Consider the following 25,450-nt stretch of genomic DNA (forward strand, 5'->3'; position numbering starts at 1 on the left):
AGCAAACTATATCTTGGCTGCTGCTCAGCCATAGAAATTACTTCACTGACCCGGAGACATGCTGTGAATCTTTGTGGGTTTGAAGATGCACACATTTTGCACTTATGTACTTTTATAACTTCCTATGCATAGAATTTTCAGATAATAATGTACAATATCAGTGAGAAGAACTGGAGAGGGAGATGGAGGAATGACAAAATGATGGCCCCAGAAGCATGTGAGATTTGAGACATTATCGTGCAGCAGTAAATCATGAATGTCAATAAGCTGGCATGTTGTTTCCATTACGTGTTATTTTTAGTCCCTTTAACTAGTGTCATTTAAGAGCCAGGTTAGGAGAGGCCCGTTTCACATGGAAACAGTTTCCAGTCTAAACACAGAGTGTGTGATGAATTACTGGTGGAGCAGGAGCACGCGCTCTCTCTCTCTCTCTCTCTCTCTCGCTCTCTCCCCCCCCCGCCCCTCCCCTCCCCCTCTCTGACCCACCTCTCCGACCTAAATACGTAAATTTGCCAAAATTATTTATTTAAGCTCTTCTACAGCCCCTGATATATTTAATACAAGAACAAACTATTTAAGACTTTGTTGAGTAAAATTTACATGTTCCAGCAGCATAAACGATGGGCTAAGACAAGGCTAAAAGACAAACCAATAAACAAGTATATGAATGAAACACAATTTTAAAAAATCAAATGAGAAATTACAATCAAAATTATATACATTACAATACTATTTGTGCAATTATTTGCGTGAATTTAGACATAGAAAAATAGTTCAGGAGAGCAATTCCAAAACCAAAAGCGTTAATAATAAGTAAAATATATATTAAAAAAAAGTCTATGTAGTTAGTTGTAGAATATGATTAATGTAATATCCAAACTATCCAATATTTATATACTATTATACATGGCAAAGAATGCTATGTTAAGGTATCAAGGTATAAAATATAACATACAAAAAAAAGTGATAAATTATATAATGCAGGTTTTTAGAAGCACTGCATTTAGTTTTCTTTACAAAAAAAGGCAATAGATGGTATTAAAAATTCCTACATTTAATTTACATTTAATTCAATTTAATTTTTAAGACATTTTGGTCTTGAAAATTTTCTCTTGCTTGCTGTAGACAGTAATGTTTGTTTGAAAATGATTTTGGATGTGGTTGCAGATGGGCATCGGACCAGCAAACACTGTCACTAATGCTAGCTACAGTAGCTAGGAAGCTTATCAACTCGTAATTGATTAATTGTATTAATTTTGTCATCAGGAATTAAGTACTGCTGGGAGGTACTGACAAAAATGTGAAGTAATAAGAAATACTTCTACGTCCCCTAGCTTTTCATCATACTTTCATTCTTTTGCTGGTATGATCATGAAAAGAGGTATTAAACTGTATTCTGTGGCACAGTAAAAGAGTCCCAAAATTTCTTCGAAATTAAAAAAAATTAAATTCCTTGAAAGTTAAAATGTATTCCATATCGATTTGTTATTATGATGTGCTATTAGTCCCTCTCTGACAATATGATTGCTATAGGACCTTCAGTGATTTACACCAACTTGGGTCACCTGCTAACCTGCCAATGTCACGGTGCTGAAAGGTTTGTTAAAAAGTGCCACTTTAGTGATCTCTTCAATGTTGATGGCAGTGGAGGCATTGTGTGTCCCCTCCAGAGCACTAAACCAGTTTTTATGTCGTGCCGCCCTGGGAGGGAAATGGGTTCACTGCATGCTGGAGTTTAGAATGAGCCGGCAGCTTTACATCCTGAGGTCCCGAGGTCACCAGCAGATCGACAAAATGAAAGGTTTTAGAGGTGATTGGGCAGAGTTGTAACACACCCCGTCGTCTAGACTGCTTTAATGGGTTTACTGCATTGATGAAATATTGACAAGGGGGCTGGAGGTGAGACCCAGGGACAAATGGCCCCCGTCGTTAGAAGGAATGCATTTCCTCCTTTCTCCACATTGCTCTTCACTCCACTTTTAAAGTTGCACATGTGTGGCTGTTGAAAAGGCCCCTTCACCCTGCTAAACAGCACTGTTCAAAAGAAGCCCTGAGTTTGCTCTTTAAGCCTATAGATGGGGACTAAGAAGACCCTTTTGAGTTTCTTTTTTGGAATAGACCTCTTTTCACTGATGGCAATGCCAAACTGCAGGGTGGCATGCATGTTTTCTCTTGTGTAAAAGGCAGAGGATTAATCTTCATTTGACCTAGCTGCCTGGTTTTTGCTCACTTTGTTGTTCAGAGCTATGCATTGTAGAAGTTCTACATGTAGTCTAAAGCACAGTCCAAAGTTGACACAATACAAACAGCAAGAAGACAACATAATCACAGGAGGCATTTTTTTCTGCTGCAAAGAATGGATCATTGCTCGGACAAGATGGGACTTTAAATAAAGGCCCCAGTTTTTCATATTCAGGGTTATTGAATTATTTTCAGTTGCAGTTATTTTAGTTATTTTCACAGAAATACAGCCCAATACCAGACAACAGTATTTATTAGTCACTAAATATGCCCTTGCTCTATTACGTTTGCCCACTGACCTAAAGTGGGATTTCTCTTTGCCCTACTCCATAGTCCTTTTGAGCTGAAGTTTTTTCTATGGTAGCTTAGATGATTCTGTGTAATACTGCTCTAATACTGCTGGATAGAATTTCTTGGTGTTTTTTCTTACATGACTTAAAGAAGTATTTAGCACCTGGAAAGATGGCCCTTGCATAAAATTGGGTTGTCTGTGCAGTAGAAAGACACCAACAACAACCAGAATGCATTGCGCAGCACCAGTCAGTAAACAATCTGCTGACCGGTGAGGTAATGCGAGTACAACAGTACAGTAAACAGTAAGGTGGTCAGAAAGCTAAACAGTACATTAGAATATGTTTCTGAAAACTTTTTAGGCCAGAAACAGGCAATGTAGAAACATAATCTTGGTTTATAGTTTATAAGCACTGTCTAGTTTAGACAGGTTGATCAGAGTTCGGTGACACCTCTTACTTGATCCAATAGAAAGAAAGGAGCAGCTCGCTGTCTTGATCCGCTTGTACTGTGTCCGTGGGTGCGTGTGTACGAAAATGCAGAAGTACAACATTGAGAAGTTTACCATTGTTAATTTTTCTTTTTTTATACTACCAAGATTGTATTGATACAAAGCTGGTCAAAAATGGCCAAAGTTTCCCTTTCACTTGCAATCATGCAGTTGGTACATCATGATTAAGACCAGCAACCAATAAATCTAAACCTATTGTGTAATCATTGTGTTTATACAATGTAGGATGTTTCTCATTTGTTGGCTTATTCCACAGGATGGCTCCAAAGGAAGCGGTACAACCCTTCTCACAACCGCCACAACCACCAGCACTAACAGCAGCAGCTTCTCCAAACTTCACAAACCCTCCAAGGACCACAAAGACAAGCTTCCAAAAGACTTGAAAGAGCCCAAAAGTGCCTTCAGAGACTCTGGCTGGGAATCCAGCAAAGCCCCCAAAGAACCTTCCAGGAAACCCAAAGAGAACCAGCCCCTTCGAGATATCAATCCTAAAATGGGCTTCAAGGAACCCAAGTCTTTGTCTAAGGAGCATCGGACTGAGTTAGTGAACCACGGATCAGGGCTAAACAAGCGTCTCTCCACCCCCGAAGGTGACGATCACCTTACCAAAAAGCGTAAAAAGGGATTTGTGGATTCATTAGGGAAGCAGACGTCCGGATTAGACGTTCAACATTCGGATAAGAAACTCTTGAAGGATAGATCGCAGATGCGATCAAGTAAATTGCGACCAGAAGGTGACGAGGCAGAGCGCAGGAAGGTGTCCACACTTCCACCATTCCAGGAACTGGTGGACCCAAATGACTCTGATATGGAGGACCAGTCAACCAAATCAGATGTAAGTAGAACAACCTTTTGGAATCTTTTTTGACTTTTAAATGTTATCCAAACCAAGATATAGTTTCTTGATCAGTCCTAAGAGTGAAGGATCAGATTTAATAGATGTGTACACCTACAGCAAGGAGACATGTCTACACTTTATCATCATGGAGATGCAGCTGTCTGGCCCTTGTACTAGTCCAGCACATTATACTTACTGATTTGAGCTTTCAGGCCACTTTATTGGATAAAGTGAGTGAGGGGTCGTGAATGGTATCCAATTCTAAGGGGGAGGAATTGTTGGTGGTCAGTCCTTCCTCTGCATGGAAGGGCTGTAAAATCAAATGACCAACAGCGAGAGAATCTTCTTTAATGGTGGTCTGTTGGACTTCAGGGGGTTGGGCAGAGGAATTGGAAGAAGGGGTGGGCACCAATAAACCTAGTGGGAGTTCAGTTGCATTCGTCTGGGTGGCCCAACAGGAAGTGGACAAAACTGAAGATAGTCACAAGATGCAGTTTTGATGTTTAATGGATTGCAGTTGCCTGATTTTGTACACTGTAAATATGTTTGTATTGGAAAAAATTTAAAATGAATGTAGAATGGGCACACTTACAAACCTAAAGTATTCCTCTGTACCTCCACCTCAAGAGCAGGATTAGAAAAACTTAATGTCTACAGTGGCTCCTTTCATGAATAGGCATTTGACTGGGTTGCCTGGTCCACGCACATTTGTTGGAGAACCTCCCCATAAAGAAGGGCTGTTTTAAAGCCAAATAGTAGACAAGAAAGATTTATGGTTTTACAACACCTGAGGAGAAAGGGGAGACGCGACAGTGAATAGCATAGAGTTCCCCTTTAATCCTTTTAGCTTTTGAAAGAAGAAAAGGGGTGAGCGTTTGTGGAAGAAAGGTCTAAATCCCCGTGCTTTGAGCAGTTTTCTTTTATGTGACAGTGTTTTCATTTCTATTCTCAAATGCTTGTACAAAGCGTGGGTCTTTATGAATCTTTCTCTGTAGAGCAGCTTGTTTAGCCAGGGGAGTTATTACTTAGCACTAGCAGAACCTGTGTTTTTGTCTGTGCTGTATGTAAATGCCTTTTTAAGTTCTTCTACAGGGATTGGGGGTCGGGTCGGTTGTAAAGGGGATGTGGGGTGACAAATGCCAGGTGTTTGATTCTCCCCAGGCTAGCAACCCCGGTGGCCGAGTGCCGGGCGGACACAGAACGCCGCTCTCATTTCTCATGTGACCACTTGTTTGATCTCAGTCTTTTCCACTGAGCACTGGGCCAGAAACAGCAGAGAGGAGGAAATGTGGAGTAGGTGATGACATGAAGGGAAAGCAGGCTGGTGTGTTAGCATGAGAACCTTGTTTTTAGCACGCTGGATGTGGGCACAGGCTGAGTGATTTGTCACCTGCACAACTCTGTGTAAAGCTCACATCATCACAGACATTTACTGTAACAGCCTTCTGTTAAAATGTTCTCATGTGCCTTATGTTTTGAGATATTACAAGGATGATTGGTTAATATTGTGCCAACATTATAGCAAAACTTTGGTTGAAGAAAAATCAGACTAGTTTAATATCTGGCACTTTGTCTGAGAACACTACTTAACCCTTAATGCTCTAACCAAGCTTGTTTTTTGTTCCTTTCGTTGCACCTTTGGACAGTACCAACAAATACTTTTTTAATGATTACAGTTTTTCACAGTTAAAATGACCATTAATTCTCCAAGTAAATCTGTACATATAACAATGTGCATATATTATTTTCTCCTTTTAAAGTGAAAAAGTATAGTATGTGGCATTACAAGAATGCCATTTTATCCATCTGCCTAATGGCTAGTGATGTTCAGATTTGATTTGCAGCTCGATAGATTACCATTGTTTTTTCCAGGTTTTATCAAAAGGATCGATATTTCGAGACTTTTTTGATACTCAGTGTTTTACATGATATGATATCTGCATTCAGTAGTGTCAAAACTACTGCAAGACATAAAAATCCCAACTCAGATTTTCAGTCAATTCAGTGACTTTTCCTGCAGCAACATTGTGCACATTGTAAATTCTTTGTGCTTTAATCGAGCATAATTTTTTGAATCCTAGTATTGAATCAAAATTCTAAATTCTGGTGTTGTGACAACCTTAGTGGCCGTTGCTCATTTTTGAGCCCTGCAAGGATCATTAATGTTGTAGGCAACGAAGCAAAAAGTTTGGTTATTAACAGAGTTCAGATGACGACAACTTATACTTCATACTCCCACATAAACCCACTAAGATTGAGCTTTTGTGTGCAATGGGAATGTGTAAACTTGCTCTAATCAAAACGTAAGACCCTGGTGAACACGCTAAATTCCACCATGTGAAGTGATGATGCGTTATCAACAGCCGGTGGTGGCGCGTAAATAAGGAAGGAATTTGGGATGTGCTCTATTACGGACGTTTTATTACTGGACACAGTGTTGCAGACAGAGCCCCGTTCATTCCTTAAGATCTGCCAAGTGATGTTTTGAAGCCTAAAACGCCTCAAATTATGACAGTGAATTTCATGGGGGTTGTGACTCTCAAAATGATTTATCCACCGTTTTACAGACACTTCTTTCACAATGGGTCTATTGTTGTTTTCTCTTCTGTTACAACTGTTCCCGGTGCATTCGTGACATGAAACATGATGTCAGTGACATACAACGTAATGCTTCAGATAAAAATCACAGATGGGCTGCCTTGCCTGCAGGAAGTGGGGAATGGGGTCAATAGGTGATTTTTAGTGGGTTGACCCGCGTTTTAAAAAGAAAAACGTGTAGACCCGCTAATTTTGGTGGAAAAGCGGTATTAAAGATCAGGGATTTTATACTAAAGTATCTTTTCTCCACCAAACAGTTGAGCAAATGTGCATAAAACATTTGAACTTTAACATGGACATAAAACGATATTAAAGATAGATATGATTTTAAAAAGTTGAGTTTAGGTTAGACGACCTTGACTTACTAAGGAACTCCAGGTTTGACACATCAGAGCATGTTTATAGGTCTTGTAGGTCTGAACAAATCCTTTGCACCAAGGTTGCACTGTCCCCATTAGCAGTAGTACTCTGAATTGAATTAATTTTATTAAAAGCCCAAGAAAACCCACAATATATAACAATTTCAACAAATATTTATCATCAGCAGTTTAAAGAAAACTATATCTGTCGAAATATTTAATTTTAGTTAAAGTAGTAGATCCTTTACCATATTTTAGACATTTCAACTGATATCTGTTCTGTTCTTCTGACACCAAATCTTTGAACACTTCCTCCTAAACATGCCACATATGAACAGTGGATTTTGCCACAGACAGACACAGACCACCTGTCTGGATTGATACACCCAGGGGTTTAGGGGCACTACTTCAGGTTGCTCAGTAGATGTTAAGGAAATCATAACATTTTTACAGCCACCAAATAGTTAAGAAAACCATGAACAGGTTAACTGCAGCATGAGTGGAAAAAAAAGCTAATAAGTTTTGTGTTGCAAACCAAAACATTTTAGCATAAATGATTTGGCTCTGAATGAATCCACAGTGTCATACTAAAAGGCTTCTTAATTCACATTGAAATAGTTTTGTTTGGACAGCCCCTGCTGAATTGGACAAGCAAACCAAATAGTCTTGGTCAGTTTTGTCTTGTTTGCTGGCATTTCTTTACGGCTGTCCTAACTGTGCCAAGAGTTAAGAGAAAACGCCAGATTGATGCCAGCAAACTCCAACTAAAGACTATTTATTTTCATTGAAGAGGGCAGCTTTGGTGGCTTTGAGTAAAGCAGGACAAAGGCTTTAAAAAAGGAGTGGTGGTAAGATTTATGGCACTGTGAAGAAGCTGTCCCATAAACCAACAGACCAGCTGTGTGCTGTTTGTAGGAGGTGACAACCATTGAAGTTGCTCTGCCTTTTGTCCTCACGTCTCTCTTTTTCTCTCATGTTTCTCCTGAAGGTTACTTCTCACCACTTTGTTTTCTTGGGCAGCGTTGGTTTGCAGTAGCAGCTTCCACTTTTTAATTTGGGTTTGTATACTGACATCCAAATGCATTTTAAGCTCCCTTAAGACTGACACATTTTAAACCCACATCACCAATTAACACCAAGGAAAAAATGTGTCTGATAAACAGTCCAAAACCCAAAGATATTGAGCTTTCCATCATAGAAGAAGAGTGGAACCTGAGAAGCTGAAACCACAGAATAAACCAAAGAATTGGGTCTTCAATCAATTATCAAAATTGTTAAATGTTAAGTTCATAGTAAATTAAAATCCTGTCATTATCCCCCAGTCATGGCAAGTGTTGGTTGTCTTGGTCAACACAGATGCAGTAGAAAAATTTTGGTTATTGTTGTTGTGTTTGTTAAAGTCTTCCTTGTTTCGATGTGACATCACATGCTTGACTAATCACATTGGACAGCCTCTGAAAGTACCTTGAACTTGCTTTAAGCACCAGTGCAGCAGCAGGGCCCAGATTTCCTCCCCACAGTTGGCAGAGAGCAGTGGAAATAAAAGCACGACCTAACCCATGACAGTGTTTATGTTTCATTAAGTTCCTGCAGTGATTTGATGGCAAATTAATGAGCATGACTGTATAGTGGCAACACTGTTTGTATTTGATTTTTGCATCAGTGGGATGAAGATCCTTGATTTATTCTTATTTCATTCAATGCATTGAAGTCTCAGAAAGCTCACCATACTGCAGCTTTAGAAAACTTGCCTTTGAATGAAAAAACATACGTGTAGCATTTTAATAAAGGCTGCAGTTAAATAAAACACAGCCAACTTGAGAAACACATTTTAAATTTTTTCACATACGCAGCAAAAAGAAACACAGTGCTAGCACAGAAAACACAAGCAGACACAGAAAAACTGCACTTGATTAGTTGATTGACCTCCCAGTGATTCCAGGCTTTTTTGCTTGCTGTTATCCCAAACGTCAAAACGTAAAGCAGGGAATAACATTCAGTTTGATTCAACCAATCACATCTGACTGTGGATGTGCTTATTTCATCTGCAGCCAAGTCTGTTAGTGTGTCACTCTTGCCCTGAGCACTCACACTGCATCCTTGTTCAAATTTATGAGCTGTCCACACCTCTAAAAGCACTGTTTGAAGAGGTTGGAGAGCAACAAATGACTGTATCACAGTGATTAGAGCTGGCCAGTCTCGACCAGGCTACACAAGCACTCACTTTAAAGCTAACTTCATCTCCTGAGCTCTAACAGGTTCTGTTTTTATCATAAATATTTTTTCTAGATAAAAGACATAGACATCATTTTGTGCAATAAAGCTCTCAGTGGAACTGATCAAACAAACTGACAGCTGTCTTGTGTGCACAAAGTCATAGTGTTATTTTAAAAAATAACTTCCACTCGCATGAAGAAGGACATGCAGAGGTTTTATTCTGAGCTGAGGGTAGCTTGATGCTGTGTATCATTATGACTTTGAAAGACACATTCAGTTTCATTCTATATTGTATTTAAAAGTATTACGTTTAATTTGGCAAAGCCTGCAGAAATCCTGACTCTATTTGATGGCATTTGTTATCCAATAGTCTTGAATTTGTTTTTTACAAGACAGACTTGGCCTCTTCAGTGAGAGAACATTTCTCACTGGCCTCATAAACATCACTGCTTTGACCCAGCCTAACTCTTCTGGGAGTCCTTTTCAATAGGTCACATTTGAATTCCTTAAAAAGGAACCTAAGCTTATTATTATTAACTGAAATTGCTACTTTAAATCTCCAAATGGAATAAACTAAATGTCTGGGAAGCCGAAATTAAACACTGAAGGCTGAAGTCGAACTGGATCCAGTGGGCACAAATGAAACGTTAGATCACTTGTTACAGTCATCAGAGGAAATATTTTATCATGAGCCATGATTGTCCTCTAATGTCAGCTAAAGAGTCCATGTGGTTTGCTGGAATGATGACAAAAGGAAGACTGCCCACAGAAATCTCAAGATTTTTGATAACTATGAACCATATTGGCAAAGATATTTTCTTGGCTGTTGTTCAGAACGTGCTCCCTGTTTCATTAGCATTCTCCCATCTCATCTCCCATCACAGCCAGCAGGCAGTTCCTGCAACTCAGCAATGAAGTCTAACAGAAGAAGAAATGTCAGTAATGTAGGAAAAAGAATCCTTGCTCTTAGTTCTTGGAGCTCCGCCCATTCTCTCACCTGTGCATACCTGGGATCACTGCAGAGAGCAGCTGTGGCTGATTGATTGGCTTTAAATGTTTAAATGTTCAAAAAACTGGTAGCATTGACTCCCCTGTTGCAACACCTGAAAGCAGCTTTTCACTGCCTTCTGAAGGAGCATATTAGCTTTCAGACAACTAATTTAAACTGTCAGCTCATTCTGAGTGATCCGAGTTCTACTTTATGCTGATTCGGTTTACTCTAATTTCTTGGTCCTTTTTAGCAGTAAAATGTATACCTTGTTACCAGTTTGTTTAGTCTGAGACAATTACACAGCCCTGAAATACCTCAGTCTTGCCAAGCGTATAACAATATGGACAATATGACAATATATTATAAAAATAATCCACATCACAAGGTATTTTTCATTTATTATTGTGGCAATGTCCAAAAGAGGAGTGATATACGGTCATTAATCTTTGTTAAATATGAAAACCAAACAATTCCTGAGAGATAAAATGTGTAACATTGCTGCATTAAAATGTCTGAAAACAACTAAACTTTTGTTATAGATTTTTGTTGAGCTGTTTTTACATATTATCACAACTGTTTTCAACAAAGTTCAAACCAGAGAAATCCACAAGGTTACTCAAGGTAACGGTGCATTCATTTGGTCACCTGTTGCTATAACTTCCAGATAGTCAGAGAGTGAGGAAGTGTGTGTTTGAATTCAGGTCAGCCTCCCACTAAACTCAGCACTCAGCGCTCAGAGACTCTAGTTCTCTCTCTTCTTTTCCCCCCTCTCCTCTCTGTAACGTTATGTTCGTGAAGTAAAGTACATTTCCCCTCCAGCTCCAGTCAGCAGTCAACATTACAGAACATAAACACCCGACAATGGAGGTCACCTCCACTGATCACTGCTGCAGTCAGGTTATAAACAGGAGTGAAGATAAATCCACTTTTTAATCCCAAAAGCTACAAAGCAATGAGCTCTCCTCCAGTCTGTAAACAGCTCCTGAACAAAGCAGAATCTGATGTGACTCTGGGTGTTTATTCCTCCAGAAGGTCTGGATCTATAACTGTCTCTCCTCCAGAGCTGGCCGGCTCCGAGCACCTGAGCAGCAGCTCTGTCCCTGCTCCACCAAGCCATCTCCACACCACACTCCGCCAACTTCTTTTTGTTTTATTTTGATTGAGGAAGAAATTGCATATTTTGCTTTTCAATGGAACCAGAAAAGATCAAGATGCAACAAGCAAGTTTTGTGTTTGAACATTAAACCAGGCCACAGGAAGACACTTAAGGTCTCTACGTTTGTGGACACCCTGGCACACACTCATAATTGACTTGTGGTTGACTGATGCGGTGATTGTTTTACAGCAGTCCTATACATGATGATTTGGGATTCCAAACTAATGTAGTTAGCAGTCTTATGTTTCACTACTGTATGTTGCTGCAGTTATGTGGCACATCATTAAACTCAGTGATTTATGAAGCTAAATGTAGACCTGAGGCCTGAGCAGTAAAGACAGCCTGGCTCTTGTCAGGTGAAGCCTGCAGTAGAGCCACTCTGTGTGGATTTGTTGGATGGACGTTGGCTTAGGGCCCTGACACACCATGATGACTTCAAAGAATTAGTGCTGACAGAGACGCACTAATGTGCCACCTCACAGCTTGTTAAAAGCAGCACTTAACCTCACCTCAAAGACTCGAGTCAATGGCCAGCTGGCTGCTGACATGCAGTATTCTTCATTTTGTCCCAGTAATATGATCAGGGTTGGCATTCACAAAACCATATTGTCTCCAGCAAGTTGAGTCCTCTGAGAAAATGTTTTCTCTGAGCTGGAGGAGTTACAAATCGCATTCTTGCAGCAGAATTGTCTCCACAGGTGGCTGTTTGACAATGGATTTTGCATACAGTCTCCTATACTATCTCTGACGATGTTGAAATACATGTTCCCGTTTTCTTTCACATATGTTGTGGGGATTGTTTCCTGCTTCAGAAAAATACTTTCATGAGGCCTTTATTTTGTGTTTCTTCTGTCTGTTCACTTTTAATGACTTGATAGAAATTATTATTATTATTGTTATTATTATTTCAGATTATATGAATTTCTGATTTGTATGGATGAAAAAATATTAAATGAAAGAATTTGAAGCGAGTTTTTGTTATATTCCATTTATACCCAGTGTAGTGTCCATATGTTTCCAGTAAGTCCATTAGGTTTGGGACACATAAATCTGGTTGTTTAAGATAAATAATACGTCAACTGCAAAAAGCTAAATAATATTTCCCTTTCAACATATATGGACCCACTGCAGGCCTTCATTAATTTCCTGCTCTAAGGGTTCAACATATAAAGCCAAGAGAAGAGGAGACAGACAACAATCCTTTCTTGAACCTCTCTTCAAGTGAATCCTGTTAAACAGGTTTACATTTACCTTAATCCTTGCTCATGATAAATACTTTTAATTTACCAAATTGCATTTTTATTGAGTCCAAATTTCTTTAGTAACTTGTATAAAATACCCAACTAACACTTTAAAACACTTATCCAGTATCCAAACTAACCAGGGCCATACTTGTACCCTTTTTGAGTATTGTCTATAATATGGAGGGTCCTTCTAATACTATCCAGTGTTTGGCGACTTCTGATAAATTAAGTTTGATATTCATTGATGTTGTCTGGTAAGAAAGTCTCATACCTTTTGCAACTGATTGAGGTAAATAGCATGTAGTCTACATTCAAAAGTGAGATTGATAAAAATTGTTTGGGTAAAATGATGATAATGTTTCCTTGTAGATGAGGGAGCCCTGCCCTCTCAAAGGTTCCAGTTAAGACGGAACAAAAGCAGAGGTGTTGGCTATCTTTTAAGGCCTTATTCCAGAACCCATCACCGCCTGGTCATTTACTGGCCGTTTTATTTTATATTAATCAATCCCACACTAAATCATGCAATGCAGATGTACCGTTACTTACTGTACTGTACTATCCTGTACTGTTAATTTCATTTAATGTGATTGTGGCCAGAACAAAATAGAAGAGGGAATGCTAAATATATTATGGCATGAATGTGGCTAGATGTCAACATAGCAAGTATCTGCCCTTATTGGATGGTGTTGTTTTTTTAAATAACTGACTTGTATTGATCAAACCTGAGTCTGTGTCATGTGTGTTTTATTCATCACTGTTTGTTTTGTCTTCTCCTTCCCAGTCCGAACAGCCCAGTCCAGCCAGTTCCAGCTCCAGTTCAGGATTCGCTCCCACACACCACAAACGACAAGGTAATTATCTGCATCACGAACATAAGTCACAGCTGATCTCATGTTAATTGACTTTTTCTGTCGGTCACATGGAGCATGTAGTTGTTTGGTAGTTTGGTCAGTGTTAGCGACAGAATTTTCATTTTGTTATCTAACCTGTTGGCTCTGAGATCAACCATAACATAGAGCAGGGGTCTCAAGCTGCCGCCCCCTCCCCCTCCCCCTCCCCCTCCCCCTCCCCCTCCAACGGGCCTGCGACCTGATGTCAAAATCTAGACTAGTCACAGGAAATGTAATATGTTCAGTTACCACCGCTGACGTTCACCAAAAATGTGTCTACAGAGCAAAACAGCGGTCTCTTTCGGCATTTGTAGACAGCGGATTCATTTTAAATATGTCTGGGGGCAGTTTTATTCAGTCTGTGGGAGTAATGAACAAGAAGGAATTGTTTGATGGAGAGCTGCAGGTAACGGGCTGCACACCACCAACAGCTGTCTTTCCCTCATTAACATTATCAGGTTGGCTGATATGAGTTTAAATCTGACATATTGCCAGACAGGTGCATTTGCTGTTCGCTATGACAACAAATCCTCTGCGAACGTCTGGTCAGCCAGCTCTTTCCATGCTAAAAGTTAAAGGATAAGTACCGTTTTTTACAACCTGGACCTTATTTCTGGCAAAAGATATGGTCATTTACTCACCCAGATAACTTTGGTGTCATTCGGCGTCGTTCGGACGAAATTAGATCCAGTGTAGCGGCGATATATCCATATAATGGGAGAGACGGGGCAGCGACACACAGCCTCTATATAACGTATTATCTGCCACGAAACTAGTTAATTTCATCAATATTTTGTTACGATATGCTAGCGCTATTAGCCTCTGAGTCCGGGCTCGTCCGTTATCAACATCCGGGGTCAAACTCGCAGCAGCAACTACAGGTAATCAAGGCGCGCTGTCGCGGGTGCGCGCGCAGCTCAGAGACGACATCTTCCAGGTCAGAGGTAGTAGATCAGCCTACAGACCCCGGATGTTGACAATAGACGAGCCCGGACTCAGAGGCTAATAGCGCTAGCATTTCATAACAAAATATTGATGAAATGAACTAGTTTCGTGGCAGATAATGCGTTATATAGAGGCTGTGTGTCGATGCCCCGTTACTCCCATTATATGGATATATCGCCGCTACACTGGATCTAATTTCGTCCGAACGACGCCGAATGACACCAAAGTTATCTGGGTGAGTAAATGACCATATCTTTTGCCAGAAATAAGGTCCAGGTTGTAAAAAACGGTACTTATCCTTTAAATGTGACTCCTGTTGTGCTGCAGTTCTGTTGCTGGCCCCGCTGCTGCGCGGAGTAGACACCTCCAGTCTTAGCGTCTGTCGTCAAACTATTGATTTATTAAAAAGCAAAATGACTGTGGGGCGGTGGTCAATTAAAATAATAAGGGTGGGAAATTAACACCGGCCACTGGCCAAATGCAATAGAATTATGAAGTGGCTGAATGGTGTGGTGAATTTGATGAAGCCACAGTGGTGGGTTAGCAATTTGGAGATTGTAAGACAGAGAGCATTCAATTCAGTTATACAACTGACCTGTCAGGGCAGCAATACGTCTGTGTTGCTGCTAGTCTGTCCAGGGCTTAAAGTACACCGGCGTGGTGCCGGATTTTCGGCATATGACTATTTTAGGAAAAATAAAAGAAATCCGCATGGGATTTGTTTTTGACGCGGTTTAACCAACCATCTTCAGCGCAGCAAAGGGATAGTTCCACCTACCAATGGTATGAGGCCGACCGACAAGCGCTAGCCAATCAGAGGCAGAGTAGGGTGGGTCTTGCCAAGAAATGTGATTGCGGTGTGGTATCCCTGTAAAAATAAAAGCATAGTTCATTAAACCTGGTGAAGATACAGCCTTACTTGAGAGAGGAGTTAAGATGGTGCTGGGCATGGATAGAGGAAAATGGTGTAGATGGGAAGCCATTCAGCACTTGGTGCCACAAATTGGGAGAGCTGGGTGCTTGCTTCTGCAGCGTGTGTTCAAAGAAGCTACTGTACGACAGCAGCCTTGGGAAAGTGTTTGATTGTCATGAATTAGGTGCCAGTCACGAAGCTTCAGTCCATGCACTGTGTTTGCAACCAAGAAATACATGCACACTCATAGCAGCATGATTTGTCATTCACAACTGCTCAGCCACTGGTCAATCTTTGTAAAAAGCTTTCTGAAGACAAAACTGCCTTGACAAAGGGTTAACCCTAACCCTCACTTTGAAGTTACTGCGGTACAGTTGACATTCACATGCATACTGCAGTGCACATACAGAGACATTATACTGTGCAATTCTTCATACAGAGAGTTAAAAATGGATAACCATGAGTAGGAATTAAATGAGTTAATTAAATAAACATTGTTATGTGATTGTATCATTGATTTTTTTTTTTTTTTTTTCAAACCAAGACAAATGTTACACAAAAGTACAATTTTAGAATCCACCAGCCTCTGTAGCTGATGGAAGAAAAATGTAATTTCCAATACTGAATTTAATCTGTGTGAGCCCAACCACAGTGTGACACGGGGATAACTGGCTACCACAGCAAGCCTAATGCAAGGTTTAAATAAGTTATTTATTAGGAAAAAAGATTTGCACTGTCAAAAGCTAATGTGCATACAGATGTTTGCTTCTGTTTGCATTTCTTTTTTAAATATTAAGAAGATTTGCGCTAACTGTTAAAAACTAATCGTATAAAAATGTATACAAACCGCTGTTTGGCATTTTTGTATTATTATGTTAATAATGGAATGAAAATTTTCTGAAATATTGCGCATTCTTGTAGCACTTCACCGCTGTAGTGGCCCTCCTACGAGATGACAAAATCAGCAGTGGCCCCAAGCTAATTTGAGTTTGAGACCCTTGAGTATTATTGCCACTTTAAGGGAAAAGAAAATCAAGAAGGAAGAGAAAGACAATATTATGACTTATCAATTCAGTCAATAGAAGTGACAACTTCCATTTCGCAAAGAAATACACATAACAGTCTACAGTCTAGTCTACATGTATTGTATGAGTCATATAAACTGCAACTTGACTGGTTGGCAAAGTCATACAACAATTGGTGGTAATTCTAGTATTACTACTATACTTAAAGATTTTCGGCTAATATTTAATAGTGACAGGTGAAGAGACGGGCAGGAAATGGGGAGAGAGGATTATTACATTCTCAAAATTCTGACTGGATTTTTAAGATATTTGGATTTCATTCTGATAATGTTTTGTCTCAAACCATTGCTAAAATATTTTTTCAGTGTAACCCACTTACCTAAATCACTTATTTGAAAATGAAAACAAAGGCACTGGCAGTCAGTGGTACTAACCCTAACTACATATTGCAGAGCACCATCCTCATTCAACTTTGACATTTTTTTACTTCTAACACCAGTGAAGGGGTAGAATAATAACTTCATCCTACTGTATGTTAGAAACCTGTTAGACTGTTTATGTTGGTTCCCTTTTGGAATCTGTTGCCACTACAACTCTCAGACTCGAGCAGTGAAAATATAGACTGAATGTTATGATAACTGCTAAAAATGATGTCCCAAACTACAAAAACAGTGAAAGAAAAAGTTGTTTTAAAAGCTGTAGAAGTCTTGAAGTACTGAAAATAGTGCAGAATGTATTGTTTGGTCCAAAGCTTGGGACAGTTTTTGCTTTTTTGTGGCATCTTGTCTTGAGGGTGACCTCTGCTTGTGTGTTTGTAATTTTCTCTGGATGCAGTGGTGGACTTCATCATCAGGAAAAGGGTGGCTATTCCTGCCACCACCCACACAGGTAACAGTTCCTCTGAGACCTGTGAGGCCCCCACACCCTTTTCACATATGCATGGAGAATATCTTTTAAACTTGTCTATATGCATGAAAACTCATGCATCTCTTTGCAATTATGTGGCATCAATGATATGATGCCACTCTCCAGAGCACCCATCACTGCTGATCCAGCAACATGTGTGTATATATGTCTTCTTGCACCCTATGATGTCTTGGTAAAGGAACGCACAATTATATCTTTATTATACCCCCATTGTTGTCCAAAAACTATTAAAAACACATCAGTGAGTCACACTGTTGCACTGGGTGACATATTCCTACCGTGTGTGTGTTTGTGTGTGTGTGTGTGTGTGTGTGTGTGTGTGTGTGTGTGTGTGTGTGTGTGTGTGTGTGTGTGTGTGTGTGTGTGTGTGTGTGTGTGTGTGTGTGTGTGTGTGTGTGTGTGTGTGTTCATGGTAATGAACACACACACACAGTAGTTTATTTTGTCTCAACCCCACAGGACAGTGTATGTGGGAGTGTGCAAGGAATGTGGAATAATCCACCACTGAAAATAGTCCCCAACAAACGCAGTTTCCTCAAAACTGCAGTGAGCAGTTGTTTTATGAAACTATATATTTTTGTCTGATACATGTATTTATTTTGTTAAGACTTACCTCATCAGTAGGAACATGTTGGTTCAGAGCTGAGAGCTGCAGGCCAGTTAGGAAGGTGAGAGACGGACTAACACATTGTTGGCTTCGGTCTTTCTGTGGAATTTGTGGACAAAAAGAAAAATATAGAATAACTGCGTCCTTGTCCTTTAAAACCAAACCAGCAGCGGTTCTGCAGCCACAAGCTCCACTGGACCATCCCATCATCCCTCCACCTCACATCATGATTTGCTGCCTTGTTGTTGTTGATTTTTTGTATTCAACAACGAAAGTATTCAAATCCCTAATTTTGTTATGTTGCAGCCTTATACTAAAATTATTATATACTTAAATTATTTTTTCCCCTCATCAGTCTAAAAACTTTAATATCACATTGACATAAGTATTCAGACCCCTCACTCAGTACTTAGTTGAAGCACATTTGGCAGCAATTACAGTAGCAAGTCTTCTTGGGTATGACGCCACAAGCTTTGCACACCTGGATTTGGGGATTTTCTGCCATTCTTCTCTGCAGGTCCTCTCAAGCTCTGTCAGATTGGATGGGGATCGTCGGTGGACAGCCATTTTCAGGTCTTTCTAGAGATGTTTGATTGTGTTCAAGTCAGGGCTCTGGCTGGGCCACTCAAGGACATTCACAGAGTTGTCCCTAAGTCACTCCTGCGTTGTCTTGGCTGTGTGCTGAGGGTCATTGTCTTGTTGGAAGGTGAACCTTTGGCCAAGACTGAGGTACTGAGTGCTCGGGACCAGGTTTTCTTCAAGGATATCGCTGTACTTTGCTCCATTCAGCTTTCCCTCAACCCTGACCAGTCGCCCAGTCCCTGCAGATAAACACCCCCAAAGCATGATGCTGCCATGACCCTTAGAATTGAGGCCAAACAGTTCAATCTTGGTTTCATCAGACCTGAGTATCTTGTTTCTCAGTGTGAGTGTCCTTTAGGGGCTTTTTTGCAAACATTCACTGAGGAGAGGCTTCCATCTGGCCATTCTGCCATAAAGCCAGATCGGTGGAGTGTTGTAATGATGGTTCTCCTTCTGGAAGTTTCTCCAATCTCCACACAGGATCTCTGGAGCCCAGCCAGAGTGACCATTTGGTTCTTGGTCACCTCTCTTACCAAGGCCCTTCTCCCCCAATTGCTCAGTTTTGCCGAGTGGCCAGCTCTTGGAAGAGTCCTGGTTGTTCCAGACTTCTTCCATTTAAGAAATATGGTGGCCACTGTGCTTTTGGGGACCTCGACACAATCCTGTCTCTGGGCTCTGCAGGCAGTTCCTTCGACCTCATGGCTTGGTTTTTGCTCTGATATGCATTGTCAGCTGTGAGACCTTATAAAGGCAGGTGTGTGCCTTTCCAAATTATGTCCAATCACTTAAACTTACCACAGGTGGACCCCAGTCAAGGTGGAGAAACATCTCAAAGATGATCAAGAGAAAGGGGAGCCACCTGAGCTAAATTTCAAGTGCCAAAGCAAAGGGTCTGAATACTTATGTCAATGTGATATGTCAGTTTTTCTTTTTTAATACATTTGCAAAAATTTCTAAAATTCTGTTTCCGCGTTTTCATTACGGTGTACTGAGTGTAGATTGATGAGGGGGAAAAAATAATTTAAATGATTTTAGCATAAGGCTGCAACATAAAATGTGAAAAAAGTGAAGGGGTCTGAATACTTTCTGAATGAACCTCAATTCTACTCTGGTCTCATGTGTTCTGTCACACTGACTCACAGTGCTGGGCCCGTTGCAGTCAGTCATGCAGGACTTGCACTCAGACGACAATGATGAAGATTCAGAGGACGACGATGACAATGACATGGATTCCGACATGGAGCGACCAGCACACACACATCTCACACACCATCAACGCAGGTAAGTAATTTGTCACAACAGGCCAGGTTGTTGATTGACCTGTTTGAAACTGTACTCACAGACACAGATAGACTTTTGTCAAGGTTGTTGGTGATTTTCTGTATAACCTCTCAGTTAAGTGGATCTTGGCTTGTTCTCACAAGCAGGATGGTGAGCTTGCAGTCAAAAGCAAGTCTGGGTCTGGCGCAGGGCTCTGATTAGCCCATTGTGTGCAAGACTCCAGTTAGATCTTGTCTGAATTTCCACTTTACCCTCAGTTTACTTCACTGTACCCCGGCTGAGTGCCTGTAAATATGCTTTCAGGTTGGCTATACCCCTGCAGTAAAGGCAGCATTATTAATTATAGTATAGACGTGTCAATCAGTTGGCATTGTGTAGACTGACATGATGGTTTAAACCACTGTGCTGCTTACACCAAGGCACTGTAATCTGGCACTTTCAAAGCTGCACAAGTTTATATTGCTATACTCACAATGGATGAACTGACTATGTAATGTGAAAGATGTCGTTTTCAGTGATGAACCTACAGAGAATTATCACCAAATGTCCCACAATTAATGGAGCTTTTCTGCCTCGTGTAGCCAATTTTATGGTTACAAACTGACATTTGAAACATTAAGCAGCTAAAGAGGCAGATATTTTTTCTCAGGAGGGGTGTGGAGACCAAAACGGAACTAAAAGAAGAGTGAATATTTGATTTACATTCATTGGGTGAACACGACTCCAAATAAATGCCAATGGCACTCTGTGTCTGCAGGGTGCGTTTGCTAACTGATATTAGCCATATCAGCATTACAACGATAAAATATGTCAGATGTTGTGTTTACAGCTTGTTCTTCTGCCCTCACGTGGTAAAACAAGAATGAATTCAACTTTAATTACTGGGATAACCAAAAACTAACCTTAACTGAAGAGTTTGTTCTTTTCTCCTGTTTCTACTCAGGGTCAGTTTAAGTGATGGCAGTGAAAGTGACAGCTCCTCACCCTCACCCCCATCCCGCAACGAAGCCCCACCCTTATTAAAGACTACTAATAACCAGGTAAGATTATTATATTATATCAGATATCAGGTATTTTGTCTGTGCAATTTAATGTACAACAAGAACCGAGGTGTGAATGTATTTAGCTCCAAGTCATTCAGAGTGACCGTGACTCCATGTGTTTCCCCTGCCCTCTGTCAGATACTGGAAGTGAAGAGTCCAACCAAGCAGAGCAAGCAGAGCAAGCAGGACAAGAACAAAAGCCTAGACTGTGACAAGGTACAGGCTGCTTTTTTGTTTTAAAAAAAAGTATAATAGAACATGTCTCTGATGCTGTTTGGCTTTTGAAATACCAAAATACTTATTTACATGTTTGTTTTAGTTCACATTTCTGTTCTGGAAATGTATGCAAATTAGTGCATTTTTAACTAGATAATGCCTCATATGTATATGTAAGCATATGATTTCAGAAAACTTGTAATACAAAAAATACTTGTCTAAATTTAAGTAATCGACTGGAGAAGTATCAAGGTGATATCTATCAGTTAAACTGTTTACCCTGTTTACCAGTAGTGTTTCCCTTTCAGGAGAAATGTGAGGGAAACTGGCACATAATAGTTTAAAATTTTACTTAATTGACAAAATCCATCACTTGGAAGGTGTAGTGGAATGTCAGTGTAATTATTGGAGCCGTTGGCTGCTCTGTTCACCAAATGCAACTCTACAAGATGTAGACTAATCAAAGCTATCATAACTAAAGTGTACTACTCTTATTGACTTCTTTTCTGATCATATAAATCCTGATTTAGATAAAAAATATTCTAGGTTTAGACGGTAGTGTTTGGGCAAAGTTGTTGTACAGCTGCTCGTGTTTAGATAAAAGCTGAGATTTAAGAACTTTGGCTTCTTATGCTACATAGAATTGCATGCAAATGTCCCTGTTGTGGGACTAATAAAGGATTATCTTATCTTATAGAAAAAGGGTTTTTGTAGATAAATGATCATTTAATAATGTAAGGTGTCTAAAAACGTTGTGGTACCAAAACTGAGGCATCCCTCAGCATCAGTACTGAAGAATTCCAAACGTGTGTGTGTGTGTGTGTGTGTGTGTGTGTGTGTGTGTGTGTGTGTGTGTGTGTGTGTGTGTGTGTGTGTGTGTGTGTGTGTGTGTGTGTGTGTGTGTGTGCGCGCACGTGTGTATGTGAGACTGCAGTTGCAAATATGGCTCTTGTGTCAAATGCTGCAGCCTTGGACAAGTCTGGTATGAATGGGTTTTAAGTGGAATTGAGCGTGTGTTCATTATCCTTCACATTACTGTATGAAAGTGGCCTGTGAAAGCAATAAAGCTAACAACATGTTGCTGTGTTTCCCAGGCTTACCTGGACGAGCTGGTGGAACTACACAAAAGACTGATGACACTAAGAGAAGGTCATATACTGCAGCAGGTATGTCTGATACACTGTGATGCATCATCACTGTGATCTGAAGGTATTATGTGGTGATTACTGTCACGTCCTTTCTGATGTAGCTTTCTTACTGAACCTGCCTTCTCTAATTCAGCATTAACATCTCCCACAATTCATCTCACATGGCACACACTTCAGATGAAAGTGAGCTTATGGATGCTTAAATACTCACATGCCACCAAGCTATAAGTGAACACTGTAGATTCAGATTCAGTGTGCTGCACTGCAGTCATCTGGTGGTTGAAGCTGCTCCCTCAGCCTCCGCTATACTTGATGTCTCCCTGTATTACTGTTAAAATTCTCTATGTCTATGGTCTCTCTAGTAAATGATGAGGTCCATAGGGAGAAACTTGGTCTGAATGCTGAGGACATCATTTTTGAGATGAGCTGAAAATATTTCTCCTATCATCTGTCTACATAATGCATTTGAAGTGAATAACTGAGGCTGTGTGGGTGGAGGGTTTTTTTTCCAAGGATTGTGCCACTGCTATGATTTTTTTTTTTACTTTTTTACACTTGAACATCTTAATAAAAAACCTGACCAATATCTTTTCTTTCTATTTCTATCACACAGTGCTACAGAATGCCACATGGTAAAATAATAAAGATGCCTTCAACTTCCCAGCTACTTTATAGACAGATAATGTCCTATGACACAAGAGCCTTGCCCCAAGTGTCTGTATGCTCGGCCATCACTCGCTATGCTAAAATTTTGCAAGCAGTTTGTGTGTTTTTCCCATTTAAAAAATAGTCGCAGCAATGAGTGTGTTGGTCGGTAAAAGGTCTAGTGTGGGCTTAAAATGATCTGCGCAGTCAGCTAACGAAAGTCAAAAACATTCAGTTAGTATTTATTTTCATCACCTTAAGCAGGATCTCTGGAGCATCCTATATCAGAAACTCTATCATTGGCTAATGTAACATAGGGGTGTAAAGATCCATCGATCCAGATTGATAGATCGATTCAGTGATCGATTCAAAGGTAACTGTCACATTGCAGTGCGCAAGACCTCATCTGAACAGTCAGTCTTCTCTGCTAATAGAGGAACTGTTTACCCACTGAGCTGAAAATGTACTAATTTTTCCAGTCGAGTTGTTGTGGCTGAAAGACAAACAGCAGGTTTCTCACGGTCAGTCCCCCTGTATAGACACACCTGCAGCTGCTTTTGTTTTAAGCCTCCCATGGACACATGTTGCTAATTAGTGTTTCGCTACAAACACTAAATACAATGCATGTGGTGGTTGCGCGTAATTTTATGTTACAGCTCCAATGCTACGCCTGTGTCAAATAAATAAAGCTAACTTGATTAGGAGAGCAAAGCATACTGGTGTGATTTAGAGGACTGAAATCATTTGGTCACAAGCTTCACATATATTACTTTGTACTGGAACACATTTCTAATCAGCCTCTGCAGTACATACAGTCTGACTTCTTATAACCTCAAGGATAAATCCAGAAACTAAAATTAAAATTAAAAACAGATGAAATTCACATCTAATTCAGGAGACCAACTAGGGAGTCTACCATTTGAATATAACTACAACAAAACAAAAAAACATAACTAGATAAAGATTTGATGGATTGTTTGATTGATTGTTGATAAGCAGGCTAACATGTAATAAATGACCAAATCATCCCAGATGCAGTATGATGCAGTAAGTAAAACTTGTGATTATGTAGACACAGATCAGGCAGTGATCTTTCTATTTAGATCTTTTAAAATAAATACATTTATTGGAAATGTGTTGACACAAGATCATTTAGTTTATGTTTGGCCACCATTGGAGACTTATTGGGAATAAATTAAAACCAATAAAATGACTATATTTCAAGACACTGTTTTAGGGTTATTATGTATTAATAGTTTATTTGATACAATATACAGAGAGGAACTAAAACACTTGTGTGATGCGGGTATCACAGTGTTTATAGCAGAAGCTAAAATACTGTCCCGAGACAGCTTCATGAGAACAGGTTTGTTGCCTAATTAACCAGGATTTGGTAGCTTCTTAAATTTGATTTGGAAGTTTGCAGGAAGTTTAAAATGATCATGTAGAGAGCTCCAGGACTTTGTTCCTCTCACAGAAATGGACATTTTGCAGACTGGAACTTGAAGCTGCTCCGGTGGATCTACTGCATGCCTGTAATCTCTTGTTGTATTTGCAGCGCGGCTTAGGAGCAAGTCCATTTAAACACAAGCTTTACATAATAAAACATCAATAAAGTGTGCTAAACTTAAAATCTTGTTTTTACATAAAGTTATGGTACTTTAGTTGCTTTTTGTCCAAGATTTTCAAGACCTGATGGAAAAGACAGATTCATAGGAACAGTTCACCCAACAATGAAAATTCAGTCATTAATTACTATCTGCTGAACTGTTCCTTTAATTACAGACTGGTGGCCCAGAGACCAGGTAGTTAAATCATAGGACAGATGTGAAAGTATGGTTGAATTTACAAACAGTAATGCACAGTCCAATGTCAAGCAATTCCTCATCATCTTAAAACAGTTAAGATGAGCCTGAACTTTTAGTAGTGTTGATGTTTCCTTTAGTGAATGTCATGCTTAGACTGTGTTAGTTGTTCAAATTCCACTGCCAATCAGAAATATTGAATGTAGTTGCGGTTATGGCTTTGATATTATCTCTTACATTCCTACATTATTATCTTCTATGCAGAAGATTGCCTGAACTGCCAAGCTCCAGATAAAAAAATGAAAAATGCTTTGGCTTGGTTCCCCCAGTTTTCCCCTGATCTCAGCATAATATCACTACATGCCAGTGCTATTGGTCAGCTTTATTGTTGCATTGGATTAGAAGAGGAGCTGTGATCTGTTACAGATCCTCTGCAATCTGCAACTTCATCTGGAAGCAATGAACTATTTGGTTAACCTCTCTCCTCTCTCCTAAGAGATTGCATGTTTCTTGCTTATATTCTCGAGGCCTCTCATATGACCGTATTAGTGGATCTTCCCAGCTGCGGCTGCCAAGTTCTGCCTCGCTCTCCTAACAAGACGTCTGGCTCTAAGAAAGAAAGAAATCCCATCCAAAACAGCATCACCCGCGCACAGCTTTAACTTGCACAGTAATCAGGCTAATCTAGCCAAGTTCACCAACTGGCTCCACTTCCTGTTACAAGAGATGGGAATGATTAACTCACAGCCTCTCCTGCACGCTGGTGGGGACTACAGAGAGCGCTGTGATGCACATGGTCTTGACAATGGACCCTAACATGAGTTTGGTAGCTGTTTCCAGTTGAAGTGGATCTTAAACAGCACTGAAAATGAGACCTGACTATCAAAAGGTGGAATGAAAGAGGTAACGCCTGAGCATCTGACTTAAATCTGCCCCGTCATGAAAACGGGCTGTAATTTTCCCCACATTTTTGTGAA

General features: G+C 40.0%; 1 protein-coding gene across 2 annotated transcripts in view; it reads left to right on the top strand.

Moving 5' to 3' along the window:
• mllt3 (MLLT3 super elongation complex subunit) overlaps window positions 1-25,450 on the top strand; it is a 56,408-nt gene that overhangs the window by 26,849 nt on the left and 4,109 nt on the right. The window contains exons 7-13 of one of the 2 annotated variants that reach the window (XM_084345005.1): window positions 3,300-3,878; window positions 13,228-13,297; window positions 17,054-17,107; window positions 19,478-19,616; window positions 20,560-20,656; window positions 20,798-20,875; window positions 21,970-22,041. In XM_084345005.1, the coding sequence (XP_084201131.1) occupies window positions 3,300-3,878; window positions 13,228-13,297; window positions 17,054-17,107; window positions 19,478-19,616; window positions 20,560-20,656; window positions 20,798-20,875; window positions 21,970-22,041 (1,089 nt within the window). The remainder of the gene's footprint in view (window positions 1-3,299; window positions 3,879-13,227; window positions 13,298-17,053; window positions 17,108-19,477; window positions 19,617-20,559; window positions 20,657-20,797; window positions 20,876-21,969; window positions 22,042-25,450) is intronic. The other variant, XM_084345006.1, reaches the window with a different exon arrangement.

The sequence above is a fragment of the Pagrus pagrus genome, assembly GCF_965226575.1.
Source record: "Pagrus pagrus genome assembly, chromosome: 22".
Lineage (NCBI taxonomy): Eukaryota > Metazoa > Chordata > Actinopteri > Spariformes > Sparidae > Pagrus > Pagrus pagrus.